A 12597-nucleotide genomic window follows, 5' to 3' on the forward strand; every position below is an offset into this window, starting at 1 on the left:
CTTGAGTTTTGGCCCTTTTTCTTGTTCTTCTTGAGTGATGGAATGGTTTGATCTCATAAAGTTAGCAACTTTATGAATCTTCAGGTCTAAGTGACCTTGTAGACTCTTGGATTTTGCCTATAGTTGAGTTTTGATGCCATGCATGGAGAGTAGGTCATAAATCCTCATTTTGACCTATTTTGGGTTCAATACATGCATTGGACATGCATGTCTATAAAGCACCGACCTTTGGGAGGGTTTTGGTGCTAGAATCTCTTCCGGAAATGATGGGTTTTAGACTTCAATGATTTAGCGCTTCTTGGTTAAGCCTTTGAACCTTCAAGCCTTGTGGTTGGGTTTTGGGACCCGTGGAGTAGTCCCAAAGGATAAAGTTGGAAACTTTATCATTCTTGATAGCATTTAGGTCTAGATCTGAGCCTTGGAGTCCCTAAAATCGAAGCAAACAGCTGAATGTATTAAGCTGCTGGAACCCGGGCAAACACGATGTGTTTGGTACTGGACACGTCATGATGGTTGAGGTTTTCCCGATCGTCTGAATGTTATCAAAACACGGCATGTTTGCTAGTGGACACGACGTGTTGGGTCAACATGGATCGTTGACCGAGATCATTGACTTTGACCTTGACCATGTTTGACTTTGAGGGTATTTTGGGTATTGTTGGGATTTGATGGTTGTAGGCATTTGAGTTAGGAGCTGAGATTCGGATTCAGACCTTATTAGTTTCGTGTTGCTTGTGAGGTGAATTTTCCTCACTATACTTTCGGGTCGAAGGCACCAAGGCCGGCCCATTGGTTTGATAATATGATATTGTTGATAAAATGAGTTTAGGATAAATATGCATACTAGTTTTGATATGCTAGTCTGGTAGATCTGTAGGACTACCTTTAATATTGTCTGTTTATCTGTATATGTTATTATCTGTTATATTTTGATATATTGTGTGGGTTGGGTTGAGGTTATACTGCTCCGTGTTGTAGCCAACAAACCCTGGAGCAAGCCAGATATGAGTTGAGGGTCGGGGAGGGCATGTTAGTCTCATACTGAGGGCTCATGATAATTCCATATACAAGCTGAGGGCCGGGAAGGGCATGCCATACTTGTACTAAGGGCTTAGTGGTATTCGGTCCAAGGACTGATCAGGCCGGGGAACATGCCAGACATAAGCTGTGGGCCAAGGGCAAGCCAGACTTATACTGTGGCTTAGGGGTAATCCAGTATGTTAGCTGTGGACCCATTGCACGCTATTATTATATTTGTGATATTTGTTTGTGTACTGGTATTTTAGGGGAACTCGCTAAGCTTCGAACTTACAATTTTGGATTATGTTTCTAGTACCTTAGAGGATCGCGGAAAGGCGAAGGCGTGCTCGTACACCTCCTCATGTTTTGTTTCATGATTTTGGGATTACTTTGATATTGAACCTGTTTTGAAAAATATTTGTAAACAACGATGATTGTTGGGTTGTTTTAAAAGTTTAATTTTTTCATAAACTTTATGGATGTTACAGTTAAGGTCTAGTGGCAGCATCGAAAGGGTTCCGAATGGACTAGGGAACCCAAGACAGAAATGCGAGAGCACTACCCCGAGTTATTCACGACAGCGGACTTAGAGAACAAATTCTAATTCAAGTGGTGGAGAATTATAACATCTTGATTTTTTGGTATTTACATTTTGACCCTTGGTATGAGAATTGTTTGCAAATGGCATTCAAATGAAAAATACGGATTTGGTCACGTACATTGGGTGTACGTGGCAGAGACTCAAACTGTAATTTTTAGGGTTTGGACCCTATTTAAACATCCTTAACTCATTAAGACCCCTTCATCCATCAGCCTCCATCCCTATTTTCGTCCCAAACAAACCTTATTTCCTTATGTGTGCATTTTGAGCTTGAAAGTGTGCTTTGTAGTGTCCTTGAAGGAAGGAAAAAGAGAGGAGACCATCTTAGAGGAGTAAAACACTTTGGATCCAGAAGTATCTTGCCATTAAGCTTCATTTGGAGGTATAACGCTCTGATCATGATGGTTATTCCTTTAGATCTTGTCATAGGTGGAGTTTTGTACTTATTAGTCCCATATCCTTGGTCCATTTGAGTATGAGTTACTCTAGACCAAATGAGTTTTCCTTATGGACGTTTTAGGGTGTATAGAGTGATGAAAATGGAATCTTGATTGTTCATATCCTTCCATGCATGCTCTTTAGTGGTTTAGAGCTTTATGTTAAGTTAGGGTTTTGGTATTGGGCACTTAATAGCCATGCAAGATCATCATTTGGTATTGGGCACTTAATAACCTGATGTTATGCTTCGTGTACATGGTCAACTCCCCTAATCTGGTCAAGATGCATAGTATGTCGCGCGTACAAGTTGAGTACGTTGGGTGTACTCAGCTAAGTTGACTCGATTGACCCCTTTGACTTTTGACTTTGACCATGATTTGACCTAAGTGTATTTTGAGTTGTAGTTACGTTTGGTCACTATTTGATGTATAGGTGACTGGTGGAGCAGATATTCAGAGCAATGTCCTGTTTAGCTATCTTTTCAGACTGAGAGGTGAGTTTTCCTCACTATACTTGTGGGTCGAAGGCACTAACCCTGGCTCATTGGGTTATGTATCCTGGTATAAAGGATGTTGCTATGTTGTATTGATCTGTTAGATCTGTGTTCTCGTATGTTGGATGTTGTTATGTGGTAGTGATCTGTAGATCTGCATGTTTATCATTTGACTGGTTATATGATTATATGTTTACTGGATATATGTTATCTTTTATATATATGTCAACAAAGTACGGTTGTGTTGAGGAAATACTACTCTGTGCGGAAGTCAACAAACTCGGAAGCAAGCCATACATAAGTTGTGGGTTGGAAAGGCAAGCTAGAATTGTGATGTGGGCTCGGGAGCAAGCCGGACATAAGATGAAGGTCGGTAAGGCAAGCCAAACTTATGTTATGGGCTCGGGAGTAATCCAAACATAGGATGTCGGCCAAAAAGGCAAGTCAGACTCATGTTGTGGGCTTAGGGGTAATCCAGCCTGATGGTTGTTGACCCAATATGCATGTTGTTATATGTTTGTGTGGTGATATTTTGGGGGAACTCACTAAGCTTTGGCTTACAATTTTAGTTTTATATTTCAGGTACTTTAGATGATCGAGGTAAGGCAAATGATTGATCATGCACATCCTTTAGATTTTATGAGATTTGATTTTAGGATACTCTGATTTGTGATTTTAACTTTTGGAAACTAAGTTTGTAAACATTTCTGGTTTGTGGTTTGGTTTTGAAAAATGAAAATTTTTACCTTGATTTTCGGGATGTTATAAAAAACGCCTCAACCATCAAAAGCCAAACCAGAGTTACTGTTTATAAGCTTCCTTGAAATTTATTGTATGATAAATAACAAAAATGCATATAATCTAATAATATAAACAATATGAAATAACAAAAAAGAAGTTTAACATGAAGAAAAAACAAAGAAAAAATTATAATAATAATTTATTTTACCTACATGTTTATCACAAAAAGTAAAGTATTGCTTATGTTCTAATCTCAAAAATAGAATTGTATGTCTTCAAGTCTTCGATCTACTACACAATCAATCATAATTGTCCAAACCCTACTAACATAAGTTAGCAATATGAAATATATATATATATATATATATATATATATATATATATATATATATATATATAGAGAGAGAGAGAGAGAGAGAGAGAGAGAGTTAGGTTCATATATAAACCTTATTTATTGTGTGAATGTATGGTTTAATCTTGACCAATCATTTGATATGATAATTTTATTAATTAAATCAATTAGTATCTCCTAGAATTATGGTAAGTAAATGGTAATTGCTGATAATTAAAGTCTCCAATAACCTACACGCCGGCTAAACCCTTTTCGTCGATGTGTCATCTTCAAGAAATATATTTTCCATTTTGTCAATCGGAAACTTCAAGGTCGTCGACTTACACACTAAAGACAATCAGGTAGGTATGCATGATCAATCTTCATGGGTTTTCATTAATTTTTAATGAACTCAAAATCATGGAAGTAGAGATTTTTAAAAACCTTTTCCATCGGATTGGGTTTTTAAGATGCCAAGAAAATCACCACATTTATAAGGGTTTAGTGGGGCTTTTTTTTTCTTCGTTCAAGTTAACGTAGATCTTTTTTTTGTATTGCTTTCTTGATTTTAAACAGTTAGAAATATATGGTATTGGTGGTGATCATAAAGAGGAATTATTATTATTATTTTTGTTCAATTAAGTTGGATTTTACTACAATTTATTTTTGCATAACAATTTTTTCATTGGTGATTAGTGATCACAGTAGAAAAAAATACAGAAGGCATTCAAAGTTCTAAGCATCGGCTACAAGAGGAAAAATGGAAGGGTTAGGTTCGATTAAGCGAAAAAGAAGTAGATTCCTGTTATTATTTTTACTATATTCTTTCTAAATTGTTATAATTTGGTAGATTCTTATTGTTTTGATGGAAAAAAATGTAAACATATTCTTTGAGAATGGCTATTTCATCATATTCTTTTTCTTTTGATGTAAAAATTTTAATAGATTCTTTTAAGAATGGTTAAAATTTTTTAGTATATATATATATATATATATATATATATATATATATATATATATATATATATATATATATATATATATATATTGATGCAAACATAATACGTTCTTTTAAGAATGGCCCTTACATTCTTTTAAGAATGGTTCACGAAATGATGAACTATAAATCTGACTTGCAGGTTGTGTTCACTGGTCGATAATGAACAAAGGTTTCTATAGTCTCTAAGAATGAAAGACTGAAACTAACGTATGATAAATGTATTCTTTAAGAATGATAGATAGAAATCAATGTACTCTTGAAGAATGGAAGATTGAAAAAGAGATTAATGGTTCAAGAATGATACATGTAGATTTGGTTGATTCAATATAAACATATGTAATAAAAAAATGATGAACAATAAAGAAGAATGTAGAGTTTTCGTATTTCAATTAGTCCTTTTGACAAACAGATTATTCAAGAATGTAATACATATTATATTTTTATGTAATATTTTTTCAAGAGTGTTGTATATTAAATAAAGAATGTAGTATATATATAATATACAGATTCTTAAAGAATATATCATACAAGGTTGTTTATACTGTTCAAAATATTGTATATATTTTTGTGTGCTATCAAATACATTCGTATTATTTAAGAATGTTAATTCTAGCAACATATTTTGAATACAGTCGTATTCTTTAAGAATGAAACGTATATATATGTGAGAAAATGAACTAGAAAACATAATTGAACGTGTTAAAGCCGTATTCTAAAAAAAAGTTGATGTTTTACACATATATACGTGTATTTTTTGTATGATTCGTGTTAACATATCTTAGATATCTAGAGGATTAAAGTTGATTTTGATAACTAAATATATTTTTTAATTAAAATAATTATGTTTTCCTTAATTCACTCAACTTCCTAATTAAGAATTAATCAAAATGTAACTTACGCCCATATAATTATTATTTCTGATTTTACTTATTAAATAGAAATGTTTATGTGTGTTATGTTCTAATGTAACTATGATACATCATGAAATCTTAGCCATATATATATATATATATATATATATATATATATATATATATATATATATATATATATCTAATCTAGTGGTCCAAAACTTGTCATACATTCACACAAAATATATATATATATATATATATATATATATATATATATATATATATATATATATATATATATATATATATATATATATATATATATATATATATCATAGTCAATTAGGGGTCATAAGCACTATTACATATTATATGTTAAAAAACTCTTGAATGGTTCTTATTAATTAGGTGGAAATGAAGAGTTAGGAGATTTCAAATTAAATATCATACAAGAAAAAAAAATCTTTTATAACGTGTATATATATATATATATATATATATATATATATATATATATATATATATATATATATATATATATATATATATATATATATATATATATACCATTGATAAATTTATACGTACACCAAACATACAAATTTATATTAATTCCAAGTTTATGATTAACAAATACAAAGAAATAATCATATTTATCCACAAAATATATTTAAATTGCAATCATTAAAATCACACGAACATTCTGGACCTATAGTGATACCTATAAATGTTTGGAATTTTCATTAATTTTATCATAATACCAAATTGCATAAAGTCATAAAAGTTTCTTCATTGGTTATTTTTTTTATTATTTTTTTTTTAAATTTTGACATCAAGAATATGGAGTCATCAAAGAATGTAATAATATGAGCATATCACGTCGTTATGTTATGTCATCAAAGATTGGTACGTCACTTGACAACTAGGTAGAATGATCAACATTGAAACAAATTGTAAAAAAAATGTCTTAATTGAGACAAAAAATAACAAAGTGTCTACATCAAATTTTGTATAAGCTTAGTAAATTTTGTGGAATCTGTCCAAAAAAATGATAAAACAGACATCTAAGACCCATGTTGAACACGCCTTACGGCCCGTTACATGGAAGTTCTATCACGGAGCATTAACAATAATTTAGATGTGTCCGAATTTGAAAATTGACCATTCTTTGCGAAATTCCGTATCTCAACCACCAGACTTTCATAGTAAGGTAACTTTAACAAATTATAAGTTTCATCATGTAATTTATAACATATGATCCTTACATATAATCTTAAATATTTAATTTTAGGATTTAGCTTTGTTTGTAGTTGCACTTTATGTATGTTTTTTCATTAACAATAGGAAACTGTAAAAGATACACATCTTGATTTCTTTTGATTTTGTTTGACTGAAAAAAATTTCAACATAAAAATCAAACGAAAATTAACCAACAAAATTCGTTCAAACTTTTCATGCAAATTGAAAACTTCAAATTGAATACAAATTCGGTTCACTTTGAGTTTCAACTTTATTGAATCTGAATTGGATTTTAAACTCACTAATGTAGAAAGAAAAACGTTTTCATCCTCAGAAGAATGTTATTTTGAGACATTTCCATTGTTAATAGTTAATTACTCAACGATAAAAGTATTATACATCTCTATTGTAAACAATATAAAGAGTGGGTTCATCGTGCTCATTTAAGAAACACAGTATGGACGTTTTATATCTTCATGGGATCCATGCAAAAGCACATCTATCCTATAAAGGGAAAATATATGAGCTTAGGATTTTCTTAAATATATAATCCAAAAAAGAGTCTTACATATATATTTTTTTCAAATTAAAATAAATGTATTCCTATGGCATTTTAGCAAACTCATCAAAAACTTTATTAATTAGGGAAACTAAATTAAAATTAATATATTTTGGTCACTTTTTAACCATTGCAAATTAAAAAATTCCAAATAAAATCAAATTATTTGACACTTTGTTTAATCCGGATACTTTTATCTTTTAATCAAGGGTTAATCTGGTTTATATTAGGTTTTTCATAATTCAAATAAGTCTTGATGGTATATGTGACCAGATGTTCAACCAAAATGCAGCAACACATCATTGTCAGCAAGTCATACTCGAAACCTAAGACGAGTTTGTATGCTTGTAAATTCATAATAAGAAAAAGAGACACATGACTTGTGGTTTAAACGTGACATTGTTTTCAGCCACCATAAGACGTTAATGTTTAACTTAAAAAAATTAATGGAGACATGATTTGCTCCAACAAGCTATATATGAATAATGTTCTTTTATTTAATGTAGAAATAATGACTTATTTCAAAATGTGAAAAGAAACAAAGTTCTGTTACAACAGGGGTGCAAAATAAGGTATTTAATAATCTATTAATGCTTGGATACAGTGATGATGTGTAAGTTCACTTTCCATATGTCTAGGTTTTACGAAATCAATATGCAGTAATCCTCAACGACAGTTTCATTTTAGGCACAAAACAGAAAGTAATCCTATAAAACATATGATCTTTGTATATACTCTGAAAATGATAAATAAAAGGATTCATTTTCAATATATAGAAACTTTTGTAACCTTTATAACGCAAATGGACTAAAAGGAGTATAAACAAGAGGCTGCTTAGACATAGATGTGTTCCCAACAAAAACACTTTGTGCTACAGTATGCTGCACAGCAACAGGCTGAATCTGCACAACTCTCTCCGGCACAAACTTATCTCCATCAACCTTCGCCACCACCTCAAAATGCATCTTCATTGTTTCCGGCTTCGTCCTCCATTCGGGCAGCTGACCTACACGCTGACTCTCCCACTCTGACAGGTTTCCGGCTCCGCTCAGCTTCTTCTCCACTCTGAACCCTATCTTCACAAAAGTACGAGCCGATACATCTGCTTTCAAAAGCTTAAACGAACCCTCTTTACTGGCTTTCGAACCCAAAACCGACGTCAGCAGTCTTTCTAACCCAACTAGGTTCGAGTGTGAACCGTTGATGGATGTCACCGGCCATAATGTGGTGAAATGGTCCGGTGTCAGGAGGGTCGGGGCGTCTTCTTGAAGATGATCAACGGTTGAGATTGCGGTTTTTGAAACCGAGGAGAGTTCGACTAAACCAGGTGCGAGGCGCTTGAGCTTGAGTTTGAGCTTTGAAGATGGTGAGGATGGAGTTGGTGATGTGAGAGACGTAGGGCCCACGATTCGAAGGGAGAGAAGTTGAGTTTGTGTTTGGGAAGCGTGTCGGAGGCGTTCTGCTAGGGTTAGGAGACCTGAAGCGAAGCCGTTTTGGGTGGTGTTTAATGGAAGTGGAAGCTCGATTGGGTGGCGTAGGCTGACCGATCGGGCACCCTTCACTGTCACAACCGCACCATCTGCTAGGATTATTTTCCTTAGTTCACCAGCATCAACGTCATGCTGTCGATTTATCGAGATAAGAAATCAGAATCTTATTCTTCTCAATAAAGTTGGAAGTAAAGAATCATATGAACCTTGAACTTACAGGCAAGGAAAGCCTCATGTCCTTGGCGTCTTGGATCCAGAGCTCCATTGGGCCTGCGAGCTGAAATGGAGCCAAAACAGGTAGCCTTTCTCCGAGGACTTTTTTCTCGACCAGACCATTCTCATCACCGGCGTTTATGATCTGATCTTGCATTTGGAAAATAGGTAAATCCACGTATTCCCATCTATTGACATCCTCCATAAGTTTAAATGGAAGAATCTTATCATCGATTTCGATATCAAACTCATAAGCTAGGGATCGGCCGACTAAGGCGTCTCGTGCATCAAAGCCAGATATCTTAAAATCATCCGATTGAAGCCCTAATCCTTTGACAATAGCTTCCTTCAAATCCTGAAACACACGGAATAGATTCTTTCACTCTTGATCTAGATTCTTTATTTCGCATCTTTTGGTAAGCTTCCATTAGTTTTGTAAGCGTAAAACGAACAAATGAACCATTATACATCAACACCGGCATAAGACTAGGTTGAAAGATGTATCGGATGCGAAGTGAAATTCAGAATGTTTAGAGATTGTTTCAGGAAATAGTCAAAGATAAATTCACATGAGAAACACAGTTAGATCGGAAACTTGGTTTTGTGAAAATTGAAATACGAACAAACTTGATTTAACCATGTATAGGAATATCGGATCAAAAACACAATTCGGATTTACGAATCGGTTGAGTTTGAGATAATTACTTACCGCTATGGCTTTAGGATGTTGTTGATTGATGTCAGGTGCCGAGATCAAAGCCTCTGAACCCCGAAATTGAACTATTAGGGCTAAAAAACATACATAACCTGCAAAATTCAACAGCCTAAGAGCCATTGAGGAGTGGAATTTCCAATTGGGAGACGACAGAAACGATGAGGATTCAAGAATTGTGATTTGATAGCTTTTTTTGGCCTTATGTTGGGGGTTTTAAACGGTTTGTGATGAAGATGTGCAGGTAAAACGACGATGCTTCTGGAGGGAGATAAATTGATGGTCAGTGCCGAATGGCGAGGAGATGAGGTGGACATGCTATCAGGGTAGTAAATGATTTTAGTGGTACACGTGGCACGCGATTTCTTGGTAGGATGACGGTGTCGGGAACGGGATTCCGCAGCACGTAGGTTGATTTAATTTCTCTTTTTTTAATTATAATTTAATATCATCTTTAAATGAAAGTATTAATTTCGATTAAAAAGTTATCTGGAAATAATATGGCTGACTAATGTTTTAAAAACCGTTTTTTTTTGCACCGGCATGCTAACTGGTTTACTGTTCAACCGGTTTGACCGTCAGATTAACCGGTTTCTATATTTTTCATATTTTTTTTTACCTTTTCTCCTACACATATATACATATATAAATCATGAATTTGATGTTTATAAGTTCAAACATTAAAAATACACATAAAAATAAATTGTTGACGAATCCAAACATATTAAAATAACACATAACTATAAGTTTTAGTGTTTTACATCAATTCATATACGTCAAAAAGAAAATATAGTATAATGTCGAAACAAAATATTGTTTTAGATGTATACAAATACATTAAAAATTATATAGCATTTACTATATATTTTTATTTAGAGAAAACTAATTAAATTTGAAATAAAAATCACCAACGTTTGTTATATAAATGGTTATTTTTCATATGTTTTTATTCGGTTTAACCGGTTCAATCGGTATATTTTGACCGGTTCAACCAGGTTTTTCATAAAACCGGCCGGTTCAATTCGGTTCAGAAATCGACATAAAACTGGTGATTGTTTAACCGCTCCCTCTCCCAGTTCCCGGTTCGATCGGCCGGTTCAAACCGGTTTTTAAAACATTGTTTGTGAGGAAAGGTGTATAATAATGGTTTCTATTTTTTAAAAGCTTGTCCTGTTTTTTTAGATCTGTTTCAATTACAACTTGTGTGGCTTTTTCGATTTAAAAACCGATTCGGTTCCATTATAGTAAAAGTACATTTGTACATGCAAAAACTGGTTTTCTGATTTTATTAAAACATATTTCTAATTGATGATTCTGTTATTTAAATGGGTTATTAAAAAGTTTTTTTTTTGGTTTTAGGAAAAATGGTTATTTTTGTGCACTTTTGCTTGTAAGAGCATCCACAATGCATAGTTCAATGAGTGAGTTGAATGAGTGCCTAATTGACATTCAATGGATTAAACTCTACCATTGTAGGATGCCATGTTGGCATTCAATGGATATTGAGTTCAATGATCATTGAACTCTTCAATGGGAAAAATGAAACCTTTTAAGTATTATATATATATATATATATATATATATATATATATATATATATATATATATATATATTCTATTGAACTTTCTTGAATTCAATGTATTGTAGAAAAATTAATGTAGAGTTGTATAGTAAATAAAATGATGATGTGTCAATCCATTAAACTCTAATAAGTTTAATGCATTGTGGATGCCTTAAGGAACAACAAAAATTTAGCAAATAAAAACTCCAAAAACTTCTTAAATGTCTTTATAAACATTTGCATTCAGATTTCAGTATAATAACCATTAAAAAAAAGTAAATAAACCTACAACCTCATACTCTATTAATTGTCTAATTATTTTTTCTAGAAATCAAATACTTGCCCATTGCTTCATATAAAAGTATTTTTTAGAAAATTCTTCAAAAGACCAAACTGAGGGGTGTATATAAAGCAAATGGCTATGAAAAACTGAAATTTATTAAATGATCATGACTTCCGCAGAGAAGAGCTTTATAGAATGCCTGAAGCTCAGAGGAATCAGACACGTGGGGAAAAAGACAAAAAATTCGTTGTTTTACATAGTTCCGTAAAAGATGTCTCTGCGGAAATACGTATCTCTCTACGGAAACTTGTACATCTCTAAGGAAATGATAGCTTAAAGCATTAAAAAAATGTCAATCCCGCAGAGGGCTCTCTGGATCCGTAGAAAGGCCCTCTGCGGATTTGTTCTTCGTCCAAACAACTCTGAGGAACTGTTCTGCGCCTCACAATCTTCGTTCCTGTTTCTTCAATCAATCGATTTTCCCTTCCTTTTCCCGTCTTCGTTCCACAACAAACCTCCCCCAAATCCGGTCCTTCTTCCGCAACCTACACTACAATTGGTGATTTTACAAAAATACCCATGCCACGTCATTTCCTCAGTGCTATTCAGATTCCTAAGAGCTTCTGGCCTTCCGCAGAGCCCTTCTCTACGAAAGTCATGGTCATTTAATAAAATTCAGTTTTTCATGGTCATTTGCTTTATACACACCCTTCTATTTGGTCATTTGATGAATATTCATGGTTTGCCTGGGCTACCCTTGAGCACAGAAGTGACCACATCACTCCCCTGAGTATGCTTGGTCCTTTGATGCCCTACAACCTAATATTTTGTCTAAAATCTTGAAAAAACTTAATGAGTTTAACATAATTTATCATTTCCTTTTTTAATATATATACAAACTTCAGTTAAATTTTTAAAAATAAAACTTAAATGGAGCTGTTTTCACTTAACACAAAACGTCAAACAAAAAAAACCTACGCCACCTACTGCTTTGGTTTCTATATGGGGCTAAAATCATGAGGCAATCAGATTAATTATTAATTACTTGATTCTAAACTAAT

At 33.2% G+C, this 12597-nt stretch overlaps 1 protein-coding gene across 1 annotated transcript; it reads right to left on the reverse strand.

Annotated features, from left to right (window-relative positions):
- Positions 1-7978: 7978 nt before the first annotated feature.
- Positions 7979-10088, reverse strand: LOC111913284 (uncharacterized). Its single transcript, XM_023909007.2, has 3 exons — positions 9689-10088; positions 8984-9334; positions 7979-8898 (listed from the first exon to the last, which is right to left on the reverse strand). Exons 1-3 carry the CDS (start codon positions 9812-9814, stop codon positions 8068-8070), a joined length of 1308 nt encoding a protein of 435 aa, XP_023764775.1. The 5' UTR covers positions 9815-10088; the 3' UTR covers positions 7979-8067.
- Between the last annotated feature and the right edge of the window lie 2509 nt (positions 10089-12597).

The sequence above is a fragment of the Lactuca sativa genome, chromosome 5 (genome assembly GCF_002870075.4).
Source record: "Lactuca sativa cultivar Salinas chromosome 5, Lsat_Salinas_v11, whole genome shotgun sequence".
NCBI lineage: Eukaryota > Viridiplantae > Streptophyta > Magnoliopsida > Asterales > Asteraceae > Lactuca > Lactuca sativa.